Below are 16117 nucleotides of genomic sequence, written 5' to 3'. Positions count from 1 at the left end.
GGGGAAAAAATGATCGAGGTATCCAAAAATTACAATGCAATTTTTCTTCCTATCGATCTTCCCTTTAATTTCAGAGTCATATTTCAACAGATATACATAATGTATAATTAAAGACATATATAAAAATGCATAAGAAATGTTTAAAATTAATGTAAATGAAGTGATCATTCATTAATTCAATCAAAAGCTGCTCCTATAAGTTTATCTATGCATTTATCTTTTGCATACATAAACGCGGTAGGTGCAGGAATTAGTCTGATAGATAATGGTTAATTTTTTTAGGCTTAACTAGTTATATTATTTATTGAAAATATAACACTAAACTTTCTCGATTAATAATTTCATAATTAGAAAAACAAAAATTATACAGTATTAATTTAAATTTTACTTAAAATTTTAAAAATTTCAAACATGGATTTGGTGAATGGAATTGTTTTCATATATTTCTATTTCTTTTTCAAATTTTCTTTTTAAGATTAGCATTAATAGCAATGGGCCGAAATTGTGTGTCTTACTGTATGGTACGTTGAAAAGGCTACTACTACATACACATCTCCCTGTGATATGCATCGATCTAAGTATGTGGGGACCCTTGTAAAATAATGAATAAAATATATAAAATAACTAAAACTAGCTAGTAAATTTTACACGTTCCACAAACCCAGTGACTTTGTCCCTATAAAATGTCACATTTTTTTTACTTAATTTTACATTTAAATAGGTGAGAAGGGTTGACCCATTAATATAAGAAAGTTGAAAAAATATAACTTACTTTTTGTTAAAGTGGATTGGCGGGTTGTCCTAGTAAAAAAAAATTGAGTAGGTTATAAAATAAAAGTTGACTGGCTGACTCAATAAAACTAGTTAAAACGTGGGAAAAATAAGAAAATATATTTTTAAAAATCAATTCATCAAATCAAATTCAACATCACATGAAAATATTAAAAAGAATTAAAATATGAATCAAGTTCAAATAAGTTACAAAAGTAAACTAATAATAAGCTTATTTTTAAAGAAAATTAACCAAATGGGTTCATATATTTCACTGATCAGGATATTTTTGTCAAACTGTTTCATTAAACATAATAATAGTTTTATCAAAAAAGTAATAAGAGAGTTACTTTTACATTTGTGTCTTGGAATATGTATTTTTTCCATTGCACGAGATTCCAAATGGCTTTTGACGGATGAGGATATAATGTACTTAATGCTTTTGACTCGTCAAGTTGATAGGTATTATGAATTAAAATGGCTTATTCACTTTTTTTACGGGTTATACATTATTAGCATGTTTAGAGTGACGATAATTATCAAATTACGGTAAATATGAAGTAATATATAATTGTTTTGGAATAGTAATCATCATTTTAAAGGGTATTTAAACATGTTATATGACTTGTTAGGTCAATTAATATTATTTCTAAAAATTGATTCATAATTAAATATAATTTATATATTTTTTTCTTAAAAATCTCATTCTTAACTATTTCATTTCCAGCAAAAGTAATCTTACCACTTCAATAGTTGAAGGAAAAACTTTAAGAAAATAATTTTAATAGAAAAATAGTAAAAGTAAAAGTAGGGGAGAAAAAGGTAAAAAGTTAAAAATGTTTTATTTTTAATTTTTATTTACCAGAGTTGAAATTATTGAATACTGAGAATATGGATGTGAGGAAGCGCGTACAGTAAGAGACTAAGAGGTAACAGTCTCTCGCCAGAAAGGAGGCAGAGACCGAGAGAGCAACTGCACGCACTGTAACTCTCTCACCGTTTCTTCCGCTTTGATGGAACAGGTTGGTAAAACGCATGCGTTTTGAAGCTTCCATTCCATTTCAGTTTCGATTTTCGATTCTTTTCCCTCTACTCTGCAGTACGAGAAGGTTGAGAAGATAGGCGAGGGAACATACGGCGTCGTTTACAAGGGTCGCGACCGCTCCACCAACGAGACCATCGCCTTGAAGAAGATTCGCTTGGAGCAGGAGGATGAGGGGGTTCCCAGCACCGCCATTCGCGAGATTTCTCTCTTGAAAGAAATGCAGCACAGGAACATTGTTAGGTATATTATATCTCTGCTAAGTGTTTCTGAAGAATGTGTTGGTCTTCAATTGTGTGATTCATGTGCTGAGCAACAACATTCTCTGGGCGTAGAGATAGAGATTAGAAAAAATAGGAAGATTTAATGTTCGGTGTCTCGACGTGGTGTTCATTTTGTGGTCTTTTGGTTCTGCGTTGAACACCAATGTTTAAGTATTTAATGATAGATGACAAAAGGTAGATAGGGAATAAGTGATTCTTTTTGGCATGGTTAAACTTGTGTAGGACGATGTTGCTGATAATTTATGCTTTATTAATTGAGGAATGTATGTATTTTCTTATTCACTCCAATGTTGCATATATATACCAACATGGCATGACATGGTTGACAGATAACTTGTCTCTTAAACATGTGATCAGTCATGTTTGTGTGTATCAATGTATGGAAAAACATCTGCTACGATAATTCTGTTTTCACTGTTTTATAAGATCCACTAAAAACATGCTTGTGGGTCGTTATGTATACCATTAAAATTAGGATTGAAAGGTCCAAGAAAACCTATTGACTTTAGTTCCTTTAATTATGTTGCTTGCTTCATTTAGTCTGTACATTGTTGTCCTAATGTTATTTATCTCTTAATCATTTCCTCATTATCGTTGGTGTATGTGTGGAGCACAGGTTGCAGGATGTAGTACATGATGAGAAGAGTTTGTATCTGGTTTTTGAGTACCTTGACTTAGATCTAAAGAAGCACATGGATTCATCTCCAGAATTTGCAAAAGATCCACGACAACTAAAAGTGTGTGACTTATCTTCTTTTCTTCGTAGTTTTTTGAGCTTTTTGTAACAGTTATAATTATAAGAGAGAGCAAGAAATACTGTGTAGCCATCAAATGCCTGGTTCTCTTATCCACTTTCTAGTCTTGGCATAAATTAAATAAAGCAAATATGAGAACCAATGATGATTAAATACCCTTATGGTTTCGACATAACTTTATCTTGTCAAAATGCATGTTCATACATAATATACATGTCTCATGAATTTTGTGATGAATTACCATTTACCAGTTACGTGGATAGCAGTCAATTGGTATGACTTTGTCCATAAAAGTTTCCAGCTTCTGAAGACAAGTGATGCGTATAATAAGTTTGGCCTTTAGCATTTTGATTTGCGCTGTTAAGTGCTTATTAAAACTGAAGATGCTAAAGTAGAGTTCTCTATTCTTAAGGAAAAATAAACTACATCTATAGGTTAATTATTCTTATTTATTTTCAGTTTGGTAGGAAAAAACTTTATTTTATTTGTTCAAGTCATTACAGTATGACAATAAAGATGTTGTACTGACATGCAGCTTTATTTCATTAGATTTTGGCTCCTTTTCTCATTGCCTGCCTCCTCAATATTGAAGTATCTGAGCATGAGTAGAGTTGTAATTTTGTATTACTGTCCTCAGTTTCCAATCCCATTAACTTCCATTCTCATTGTTTGTCTGTTTGATCATGACTAAGTATTTCCACCTTATTATGGATCGTTAATTGAATACATTTTATTTTTATCGTGGTTTCAAAACAAGATGAGCTAATTTAAATTTTTAAATGATGCTTTCTGCAGATGTTCCTGTACCAAATTCTCTGTGGCATCGCTTACTGTCATTCACGTAGAGTTCTTCATCGAGACTTAAAACCACAGAATTTGTTGATAGATCGCAGCAATAATGCACTAAAACTTGCAGATTTTGGATTGGCTAGGGCTTTTGGAATTCCTGTTAGGACATTTACACATGAGGTTTGTGTGCTACCCTGTACTGGGTTCTGACCTTGGATATAATTAAATTTTGAAATTAATGCGCATATGTACTAGAGTATAAATACTCATGCAGCATTTTTAGGTTGAATGTTTTTGAACTCCAAACTTTAGTTATTGCCCTATATTGCTAAAACAATGCAACACATCTTGGAGACCAGATTGATAGTTTGTTATTTCTTCTCCCGATCTAAAATTCATTAGTGTATACCTGCAGCTGGCATTCTCCTTCTTATTGTCCTGCATTTTTTCTTCCATTCTCTCTTATTAAATTGGGGAGAAGATGATAAAATATCGTATAATGTGGTTTGGCCATGCGAGAAGACTATAAAATAAAAGGCTTGAGTGTTGTTGCTTTATTAATATTGTTTGCTAATTCTAACTGTTTTTACTAGAAATAACCCATGATAGTTATCTGAGTTGCAAGAAGTGGAATTTCTTCAAAATTTTGCAAATTAACGTAAGGAGATTGCCTCATTGGAAACTCTGAGAGATTATTGATCTGTTTCGTACTATCTGTCTAAGTGATACTCAAATTGTTACCTTTCTCATAAATTTGAAAATTAAAATTCATGAATCATTTAACTTGGTATGTTGTGGTATGAGTTTCACAAGTAAATATCGGTAAAAAGAGTGGTAGGCCCATTGTTCTTTGCTATTTCTCTTGTTAAATGTTTCATCAATTATATATATATATATATATATATATATATCAGTCACATTGCATAATTTTTACTTTTTTTTTTGCAAATGGAAAATTATTATAATTTTATTAAATTGATAGATATATGGATGTAGATTCTCTTAAAAAATATAATTCTTGTGAAAAGGTACAATGGTAGAGGGACAGTAAAAACATCAAATTATCTTTTTCTGAGTTATAGATTTGGCGATTGTTTGTAGGTGGTAACACTGTGGTACAGAGCTCCAGAAATTTTGCTTGGATCCCATCATTATTCTACCCCAGTTGATATTTGGTCAGTGGGATGCATATTTGCAGAGATGGTAAATCAACGACCTCTTTTCCCTGGGGACTCTGAGATTGATGAATTGTTTAAAATATTCAGGTGAATAGCCTTTTTTCCATGATTTCTATTGTTCTTTGGGAGTCATATTAAAATCTCTTGGCTGAAAACTTGACAAAGAATGCCTGCCCAAATTCAAATTCCCCTAACAGTCTTTAGACTTAAATGGATGTGTGACACAAATATGTACTGGCAATCTGGCATATTTCCGACTAATGTGGATCTTAATGATTTGGGAGGTTGCAAATACTTTTTTTGCAGTTTTATTATTTTGGAATTAAAAAGATTTGATAGGGACTCCGATTGAAGTATCTGAACATTAAATGTAATACTCTGGTGGACTGATGCAAATAATATGCATGTGTATGAACTATGAAGTCTCAATCTCTCAGATGCTTGTTACATTAACTTTTTTCAGTGCTTTGACACTCATTTGGATTCTGTTGGTAACCATCTGTATTAAGTTGAATTTCTGTCAATACTTTATAATCCAGTTTGAGGATTTGGGAGGGAAAATGGAAGAAATCCTCTCTTTTTTTTTAATCAAAGCTTCCTTTAGTTATCATTGCATGATTTCTAGGCAACCAGTTAATTCATTGCTTTAAACTTTATAGTACAGAAACTGTTATATTTTAAGTATTGCAATCTATATAATGAAAACAATACATTCTTTTGCTTTCAAACAGGCATGTAACAAATAAATAAACCAAGTTACATAATGTTTGCTTATATTTTGACACATCGTTCCTTGTATGAAGAATCATGGGTACACCAAATGAAGACACATGGCCTGGAGTGACATCATTGCCTGATTTTAAATCAGCCTTCCCCAAATGGCAGCCTAAGGTAATTAAATGGATTTTGTCATTACTATAAAAATTTAGAATTTAACCTTATTTTGTACTTTGCAGGACCTGAAAATTGTGGTTCCAAATCTCAAGCCAGCTGGTCTTGATCTTCTTTCTGTAAGTGGAACATCGTATATAATATTTTTAAATAATAAAAAAATAAATGTTTCTCTAATATGGTGATAAAATGTAACCAAAAGTTACATATGTCATCATCAGTGAGGAGGAGAAAGTGCTTTTTATTCTGTTGAGAAACGGGATAAAACAAAAGAAAATATTGAGAATGTTTGATTGAGATTGGAGAGAGAGCCTCATTTTCTAATTTATTTATTCTAGTTTATAAGAGAATATATGTAAAAGTTTTATGTCTTTCTAATTAGTGCATTTATGTTGTATCCCAGAGCATGCTTTACTTGGATCCCAGCAAAAGAATTACTGCTAGGAGCGCTCTTGAGCATGAATACTTCAAAGACATTAAATTTGTACCCTGATTTCTTATCTTCAAGGCTGAGGTGTCTATATTAGTATGTGTAGCATTTATGGGTTTTGACTCAAACGTGTGTTGTCCTTGCTTTTTTCTTCAATGCTTTGTACCGAATCATATTTCATTTATTTGTTCTTACATTTTTATTTTAGTATGTGTGATCTTGTTACCTATTACCCGTTTAATGTTTTAGTTTCGATGCAATGCAACAAGGAATTCAGTTTGCTTGATGTGTTTGTACATACTTAATGCTGAATGTTGCTTGTAAAAGTAAAATTAGGTACTTATTTGCACGGGGCATGTAAAATTGGCTTCCGTTCTTTTCTGTAAACTGCTTTTATCTGCTTTCTCAAATTGGTATCAGGACATAAGTTCAATGAACAACATATAATGCATTAATGTACGATTTAATTGTCCTAGGGGCATGTTTTGATAGGGAAATTTAAGTAATTCAATTAAGTGAAAATTTAAAACTCTGTATTAAAGTTACGACATTGTATTTAAAAAAGTATCCGAAACTCTAATAATTTTATTGAAGTATTTTTATTACCTAGAATTATAGAATTCCAAATATATAAAAAAAAACTTAAAATTTTTTACGTTCATTTTTTAACACAATACAATATGCAACCATATTTTGATGTAGTGTTTTCCTCTTCAACATGGCAGAACAGGCATTGTAAATCCCTGTTTTGAACAAAATGTTTCTCTTACTCAATTATCTTTGTAGTTTGAATCTTGTCAAGTGACAACTTCCACCTGAACGTCGCACTATTAGAGGTTATATTTATCTTCCAAAAGCAGTGGAAAAAAAATGGTGTGCCATCATGATCATATGGTTGTTGTAGAAATGCATACACAAATTTAACATAATATACTGCACTGTTGTCATGTTTCCATACCCACTTGTCATTAATGCATTCTTTGGGTTGTGATGTGTTAATGAGCTGCATGAAATCTTTCAGCAACCTTTTTTGTCACTCAAACTAGTCTTTCCTCCATCCGAATTCCCACTACCACCTCCCTTGCACCCATCTACCCATTTCTCCAACACAACACATCTTTTAACCTGAATTCATAAACATTTTTCTGAGTTTTTCACATGAGATTTTAAATCCTACTTATTTTTCATGCCAAAGCCTAGTCTTCAGTCCATTCTCAAGTTTCCAACTTATATTATTTCCAACCCAACCCTCATCATGACCCCTCTCCATATCTTCCTTACACCCTTCCACCACACCGATCCTTTATTAGATATCCCTACTCCCATTTAACTCCTTATATTTGGATTTCAATACCTTGCACCATAAGCTATTATTTTTAGTCAATGCCTTCCAGTTCCACTTCCTTGTGAGTGCTTCATCGAATTTTTGTAATGCCTAAACCCTCTCTCCTTTAGACAACAAATTCTATCCCACTGTGCAATCCTAGCATACTAGATCCAGGGCTGTTGCTTTCTGCATTTTTTTGGAATATTTTTTACCTTTCGGTTTGGTCATTCCAGAAATAAAAAAGGGAGTGCATTCTGAAAGAGAAAAAGGGAAAGCATAGCCTAGATCTAGATGTACATTATCTTTTACGTATCTTACAAAAAATAACTTATGAGATGAAAGAATATTAATCGTAGGTTTGAAGAACTCTATTGACTTGAAGTTCTTATCTTTTTTATAAATATTAACTTCCACCGAATCTTGTGACATCTTTTTTTTAAAAAAAACATGAACACTATATGAATTTAATTTAATTGTTCCAAAATTTAAAAAATTTATACATTTTAAATTTCTTTCATCATGCATTTTTTATAGGAAATGGCAGAATGCCATTTCAAGGCTATGAAGGTCAAAGGTATAAGATGTTATATCTATACTTACATATTGTTTATCAAAGGAAATGGCTAGTTGTGAAAATTAAATGTTTATCATTAAGGGAGTCTAGTTTAGTTGGTTGAATATAATATCTGATTGTTATATACCGTGTTCAATTCTTACAATAAACAAATTAAATGTTAATCTTACATATACATATAAAGTGCTTCAATCTTTAGTCAAGTATGTTTAAGGCAAAATATAAATTTATTACTAAGAAATATTTTTCTGTTAACTATCCAATTAAACCTCTAACGATTTAAGAACATGGGTATAAGAGTGATTAATAAGAGATCACAAGCTTTGTGTGGAGTTGTGGCACAAGATCTGCTGCAAGAGCATATAAAAATTTATAGTAATAGATTATGATGTCTTATACTGTGATATGATGTAAATATGCCCCGCCACTATTAATATCATGTTCATGCAAAACTATTTTCATTAGAATGATCTTAACCTAGATTGGTTATCAATTAATTATGCCGCAAATAGTCGCGAACTTAATACATATTCGGTGAAACAAGTTGATAAATGAGAAAGCATGCACCACTGTGTTTTTTCCCGTCTTACGAGCTTCATTGGCTTCTCCATGAAGGAGTGGAATCTTTTCATCAGGGAAAATGATTGGTATACTTTTACTTGTCATCAGTGAAAAATAATGAGAAGAGAAAAGTGAAAGATATATACGAAATACGATAAGAAATGTAACTAGAAGAGAGGTATGAAGAGAAAAATAATTAGGATTAATGAAAAATAGTAACGATATTATGCTAGTGCGTACATATGATTGTTGTTTCATTAGTGCGGGCCATTAGTGCAAGTCATTCAACTGGGATCTGCTGCATAAACACCATAAACTAAAGGGATAAAAACAATAAAACCAGATATACTACCCACCATTCAACATATGGGACCAATTATCATCAACGCCACAAACTAAGAACTTGTTGTAATTAAATGTTATCCGCTCATATATATAATACAATAAGAGAAATTTTCAATGTGTCTTCAATTTTAAATATTTCTGTCTAGAAGTGTTCTCATTTGCTTGAGATAGCAAGATCCCCGACGTTGAACTCGAACTTAGTTGTTACTCGAGTCATTTTTTTGTGCATAATGTTTTTCATTAATTCCATATTCTTTTAAAAAAAATCATACGTAAAGAAGCATTCGTTATCCTTTATTAAATTATTTAATTTATTTATCTGAAATGTGGTTTTTTTTAATTTGAAAGATTTTCTATCAGCAAAGAAAAAAAAAAGAAACATGTTATATAATATAAGGGGTACAAGAGTAACCAACTATGCTAAACCCTCTCGAATATACAGAATTCTTACTACAATGCTTTCAAGCAAATCATAGGATTCATAAATAACCACTCATTAAATAATAACAATTTTAAGAAAAATCAATACTTGATGAATTTTTACATATAGAACTAAATTTATTGGTTTTTTCTGTAATTTATTGATTTTATTCACTTGGAACAAAATTAATCAACAACAAATGACCACTCAATAGCAAGTAATTAAATATCAGTCGAGTCCCTTTAACATTGTTGTATTTTTAGCTGCGCATATGCTTTAATAAATTAAAAGATTTTGTCGGAAGGGACAAAAATATCTTTTATAATCTATACACTTTAGAAATAATATTTTTTACCTTAGTGGCTGGAAAATATATTTTTTGGGTAATTATGTTATAATTATGCAATATTTACTAGTTTTACTAATTGTTAATCTCTATCGGAGAACTTTAACTTATTGAAGTTTTTTTATTTTTATTCAAAAGACTCAAACTTAATACATTATTTAAAAAATATAAATTTAATTTTACTTGGACCAAATTAATATTGTTGGTACTAGAAAATATCATTAGCGTCAAAACAGATTTCCTAGAAATTATACAAAATTTATTTATAATTACTTGTCAGTTAATAGTAACAAATAAATAACTATTTTTTAAGCAATATGACTATATTAATAAAAAAAAATAGTTATTTAAAATTTTATTTGAAACTTATTGGATTTGATATAGAATTTCATTTACAACTATACATTAACCGGCCGGTAGTTGTAACTAATAATCATAATTATATCATTAACGAAAAGTAATAGCCGTTTGAAAGTTTTACAAAAAAAAAAAATTATTACTTTATAAATTAACAAATAGGATATAATCATTTGCAAATCTCTTTTCAACTTCATAGATCTAATATGAAACTTTATTTACCTACCCACAAAAAGCAATCCATAATTTTCGACTTTTTGTACCTAATACTTTATCCGTTTGCAATTAATTCTAACTTTAGAGAGTTTTAAATTATTTTATATTATTTGTTATTCTTTTGGAAACTAAGTAGACATCGACAAAAAAAATTTCTTTCAATTTTATCATTACCTTTTCTGGTATCTTCACTGGACGAAATGGAATAAAACATTAACAAAATGAGACGATAATTAATACTGTTAAAAGAATTTATATTATAAAACTACTTAGTTTTTGTACAAAATTTTAATTTTTAGTTTTTTTAAAAAGGTACGTATAAATTCTTTCATAATTCTTAACCATTCAATATTAACATAAAAATTATATATTAATCAACAAGAAATAACTATCGGCAAAATTTTCTATTGGGTAAATCTAACTGTCTTATTCTCTATATAACTAAGTTATCTGAAATTTTCTCACTAGTTAATATTTTATATTCTTAAATATTAAACATCATTTAAGTTATCCTTGCTATGCATAAATTCTCACCACAGAAATCCTTCTTTTAATTAGTCTAAATAAATTATTTTAATCGCAGACATTAAATATTTACGCTTTTCTGCATAGTATTTTATTTGTTTTAAGTAAACTAAAATCAAGCTTAAAAAAATACTATTTAGGATGATTATTTTTTTTGGTGAAGATATATTAAGGATGGATCGACGCATAGCATTTCTAAATGAGTAAACGAGACTATAAATACTATTGTTATTAATCAGAGTCACACTTATTAATTATACAATAGTTTGCTGTATGCACTTTTGCAAGCTCCATATGCAGGAATTCCTTCAACTTTCACAATACTTTTCCATATAGAACGAAATTACGATATTAATTAGACACTACCCTGACAGGCTTCTATTCAGAAAGAAAAGAAAAAAAAACCCTGACAAGCTTCTAATAATGACCACACTAGTTGAATCCTTGAGCCCTACCACATCGCTAACCATAGAATAGAATAGAATAATATCATTAATCGTTAATTTTCCACCATGCATCATAACATATAACACGAATAATGTTAAAGACGTAGTTCAGTTGGTTGAAGAAGGATGTGCCACTTATTGTAAATTTTTGACACTATTTTTGATTCTTAGGGATCAAATAACACGCATGATCGCAATCAATTAAACCCACCACACTGGGATGATGATGAGAAATAAGAAACCCCATCAGATGTAGAAGCTGTCCCATTCGAATCAGACAACATTTGCTGATGAGGAACAAAGGCACCACCACCACCACCACTATACCCTGAAGAATAATTCACATCACTCGTAGAACCCACCATCATCATCGCATCATGATCATGATCATGTCCACTTTGTTGTGGTTTTCTCCGTTTCTTCTTCTCATAAGCTATGCCTCTCGCCTTGGCCTGCGCGTCCCTCACTTCCCTGAGGTACAACCTCACTGCGCGTGTCCCGAACGGGTTCATCTCCGGCGCGCCGCCGTTCTCCTCGAAGGCGGCGCGTAGCCGGCCAATGAGCGCGTCGAGGCTGCCCCACGCCTGCCTCAGGGGACACGCGCAGGGACCCGGAGGGTGGGAGTTTCCAAAGTATCCGCAGGTTTCGGCGTGAACCTTGGTTTTTCCGAACTGGTCGAGGTAGCGGAGGAATTCCAGAACGTGCGCGCCGCTGCAGCGTGAGAGAGTCAAAGGTGGTCGGTGGTTTTTCAGGTATTGCCCGAAGGTGTTCCAATCGCGCCGCTTCTGTGACTCGTACCTGCTCAGAGGTGGAGAGACACACACTCGTTGTGGTGTTAAGGCCAATTCATGGTCTATGTGTTGTTGTTGTCTCGAGGAGGAGTTGTGGTGGTAACCCGACATGGTAGCGGCGGCAGCGGAAGCGGCCACGGCAGCTGACATGTTAAACTTCTTCTTGTTTTTCTTCTTCTTTTTGTAGGGATGGAGATTTTAGGGTAAGCAAAAGCACATACGAATTTGATGTTATGATGTTGCACTTTCTCTTTTTCTCTTCTAGTTTAGGGTTTGGGGACTAGAAATGTGTGTGTTTAGTACAAGATGTGTTGTGTTTGGTGAAAGATATATGTATATATAGAGTTTACCTCATGGTATGTTTTTTGTTTGGTTAAAGAATTTGTATATCTAGAGTTTATCTCAAGGTATGTTTTTTTGTTTGGTTAAAGAAATTTGTATATATAGAATACTTATAGACGTCTACCTAAATTTCGGATGGACTAGAGTAGAAATAGTTGAGATAAGAAAAAAAAGAAAAAATTGGACGGACATAGAAAATAATAAATAGAAAATAATAAATGTGATAAGTGATACTATATGAGGAATAAGAAACGTAAGAAGAAAATAAAATTAATAAAAATGAGATATAATGGCGAGAGTGTGTGTTTATAATTTTTGGGGTTTTATATATAATGGTTTAATTTTATTGTGTTTAATTTGGGATTTGTGGTCTTGGGGCACTGTAGTTCAGGTGAGTGTTTGGTTGGGATTGTCTAAAGCTAGCTAGCTGGCTTAGAGAAGGCAGATTGATAAAGTCGGTGATTTTGAAAAAAATAATAATTGAGTTCAGAGTTCTTCCCCTATGGTCAAAGGGAAAGAGCTAGGAGTTTGGCGTGATTTTGATAACATGGATGGATCCATCTAATTAATGAGAAGATGGTGTAGGTTGAAATTTTTGGTCTTCTTAACCAAGGGATTTACTCAATCTAGTGGAGAACAAAGGAGAGGGGTGGGGGAACATAGGGGGAGGTAGAGAAGGATGATAATTGCTAAGGAATTTATAAAACTTAAGCTATGCTAAGAGGAGGAGGACTTATGGCTGAGGATGAATATTGAGGTATAGGGTAGGCAAATTTTTCTAGCTATCGGGAGACAAAAGAGGGGTCCATGCATTAGAGAGCAAGTGATGGCAATTTGAATATCACTTCAAAACGTCTATTTCAATCATTGATCCCTCTTGTTTTTTCCCCTTCCTCTATGGCTTTAAGGTGGAGAACAAAACAAAAGTGTGGAAATTGTTTAGGGCCTACCCCTTTAAGTAAAGTGAGTACAATTTAGACCATTATACCAGACAAGTAATTGTCCATTTGCTCTTGGAATCAAGAGTGACACGCTTAACCACCCCGATACCCAAAAGGGTTAGGAGTTAGGACAATTTTTCTTTGCACTTGCAGGTGCCGCGGGCCAACAACATTTGTGTCCACAATGCTTGCACGAATTAAATTCAGTTCGTATGATATTTTCTTTAGTCTAAAATTATACTACTACTTTGAAGAGGATGCATATGACTTGCTCCATATACAAAACTAGACTTTTTTTTCTTCATATTTTATTAAATTTTTTTTGGTCCTCAAATTCACTTTGAAAGACTAAAAATAACATTATGTAAATTTAACAAATTAAAAATATATTTAAAAGCATCTAAGTTAAAGAGTTTTAAAGGCTAAAATGTTTATATCGATCATCTCTTACTCCATTTAGTATATTAATATATAAAGTGAGTGACGTAAGGCTGTAAAAAAGCCAATGAAACTAAACTAAACCATAACTAAAACCAAATTATATTTTTAAAAAATCAAAATAATGTAAATCAAATCAATTTACATTTCAACAAATAAATTCAATTTTTTTTATAAGCGAAAGAAATTTATTGAAAATGAGTACAATGGTACTCAACCCCATATACATTAAGTAGTGAATTTTGGACACGTGCATATACAGGACTAGGGTTCAAACACCATTGTTTAAAAGAATGAAAAGCCTTCCTACCTTAAAACTAAGCCAATGCCAAGACATCATTTTAATCAAATCTAAAAGACTAGTCGTTTCAGAACAACATGCCACACACATATTGATGTTCAAATTTTCATAAAATTTAATACAAATAATTATGTTTTTTTTTTTTTTGGAATGCAGGGCTAAAAAATTCCACCATTAGGAATTTCTATAAAACTAAACTCGAGAGGAGTCAACCAAAATATACAAAGAGAGAAAGTCACGAACAAAATCATATATATATATATATATATATATATATATATATATATATATATATATATATATATAATATTAATTAATTTAGCATGTGCATCAATCAAATTCACATGTTATATATAAAATTATTGAATAGGTAATAGTTGTAAATTATACTAGTTTCATTTGACCCCTCCCTTAAATATTAACATCAATTTATATATAACAAATTCACTTATAGCTGTCATAATGTAAGATAACCAAAATTCATCTACAGCTAATATAAGGACCTCATATCAAAATAGTAGCTATTATATTAAATTAAACAAAAATTTAGGTGCAAGTCGTATATTAAATGAAATAATATATCAATAACTCAATCTAATAGTACTTTATTGTTTATGAGAGTATAAGGTAATTAAGCTATCATTTCTTAAATAAAATAAGTCTTAAGGTTTGTGAATATCAACTAACAAAAAGAAAGTCAGGGTAAAACGAACACAAGAGCAAGTGGATTAAAAATCACAAAATGGTGAAGACGTACTTTGTTGTGCTCGGATAACAAAAGAAAGAAAGAAAATGGAGGCTAAAACTGATTTAGAGACGAAGGTGTAAGAGGTAGGATGAGGTCTAAAAAATTATTGGGATGAAGTAAAATAAATAAGAGATGTATTATTTTTATAATAATACTTTTCTTTATTATTTGTATAGCATTAATCATCTTATTTCACTTTTTTCCTCTTCTTTATCTCTGCTTTAAGTGTACAAATTTTTATATACAAAAAATAAAGCAGAAAAAAAAAGGAATAAGTTGTTAGGAAGAAGAGACAAAATCAAAGAGGAGGGTGGGGGAGGGATCAAGGTTCTTAATTGTATGATAAGAAATATGATAAATGTTATAAGTGAATTGAATCAAGAGAGATGATGCATGGAGGTTTCGTGTCAACTCTTCACATGTGACACAAGTCTATGTGTTGATGCTTGGTAGATTAATTGTGTTGCATACGATGAATTAGATGTGACCTTTATTGATTTATTTTTCGATAAAATTTCATATGAAATAGGCATGACAGATTGTAATGCTACTACCATAGGATGATAGACACTTTTTTTTTCTTTTTAATAATGTTCACCTAAATTTTCATTTTAAGGTAGTAATAAAAAAAAACACTGAATTTGACATGATAAATAGCATAAATTATTTTAGTGATTACATTTTTTTGATGATACTATACTTTTGAAGATTTTTTTTAATATCAATTTTAGGTTAAAAAAAAGAAGAAAAAAGCCAAGTTATCTCACTTCTCTCTCACTATATTGGAAGTGTCTATATAATCTTAAAAATGATATTGATGTCCTGAAATCAAACTAATTAAAAACAATTAATTATCTTGGTTACTTTCATAAGAAATAAAAATATATAGCTAATAAGGATAATAAATCACAAAAGTAAACTTGAAACACCACACTTTAACAAAAAAATCTTAAAACATTAGAAGAACAGCTTGGAAAAGAGAACCAACAAAAGTGAAAATATTGGCTTTTGACAGTTAAAACACCACATAACCGGAGTGTGATGCTGGGCTTAGTGGCAGTAAATTTACATTTTGGAGTATGACAATATAAATTTATAATAATCAATTACGTAAAGCTCCAAAGACCCTTCTCTCCTCTCCTATTCTTTATCTCATTATATAACTTGTACCTCGAGTTACCGTGTTGAACCATCCTTTTGCTTTGGCTATTTCTTCTTGTCTTTTTCTGAGACTCAAGCTGGCGATGCAACAAATTGCTCAGAAATGCTGGTTTTTCGTTCTTTCAACAAAGCAAGTT

The 16117-nt window shown here is 31.3% G+C and overlaps 2 protein-coding genes across 3 annotated transcripts; one reads left to right on the top strand and one right to left on the bottom strand.

The window, feature by feature from the left end:
- The first annotated feature begins 1646 nt into the window (after nt 1-1646).
- Nucleotides 1647-6526, top strand: LOC100795755 (cell division control protein 2 homolog). 2 transcript variants are annotated; one of them, XM_006584510.4, is made up of 8 exons: nt 1647-1793; nt 1872-2056; nt 2714-2834; nt 3648-3821; nt 4743-4906; nt 5623-5710; nt 5776-5829; nt 6114-6526. In XM_006584510.4, exons 1-8 carry the CDS (start codon nt 1785-1787, stop codon nt 6201-6203), a joined length of 885 nt encoding a protein of 294 aa, XP_006584573.1. In that variant the 5' UTR covers nt 1647-1784; the 3' UTR covers nt 6204-6526.
- A 4517-nt stretch (nt 6527-11043) lies between these two features.
- LOC100798406 (protein LIGHT-DEPENDENT SHORT HYPOCOTYLS 4) lies at nt 11044-13035 on the bottom strand. Its single transcript, XM_003531021.5, has one exon. It carries the CDS (start codon nt 12197-12199, stop codon nt 11456-11458), a length of 744 nt encoding a protein of 247 aa, XP_003531069.1. The 5' UTR covers nt 12200-13035; the 3' UTR covers nt 11044-11455.
- Between the last annotated feature and the right edge of the window lie 3082 nt (nt 13036-16117).

This window comes from Glycine max, chromosome 8, assembly GCF_000004515.6.
Source record: "Glycine max cultivar Williams 82 chromosome 8, Glycine_max_v4.0, whole genome shotgun sequence".
In the NCBI taxonomy this organism is placed as follows: domain Eukaryota; kingdom Viridiplantae; phylum Streptophyta; class Magnoliopsida; order Fabales; family Fabaceae; genus Glycine; species Glycine max.
Note: the sequence above shows the minus strand (reverse complement) of the source record. Positions and strands in the feature narration are given on the sequence as shown.

Coding starts and splice junctions, on each gene's coding strand:
- LOC100795755 (XM_006584510.4), top strand. Junction 3,822..4,742: donor TTAGGACATTTACACATGAG/GTTTGTGTGCTA, acceptor GATTGTTTGTAG/GTGGTAACACTGTGGTACAG. Junction 4,907..5,622: donor GAATTGTTTAAAATATTCAG/GTGAATAGCCTT, acceptor CCTTGTATGAAG/AATCATGGGTACACCAAATG.
- LOC100798406 (XM_003531021.5), bottom strand. CDS start 12,199: ATGTCAGCTGCCGTGGCCGCTTCCGCTGCCGCCGCTACCATGTCGGGT.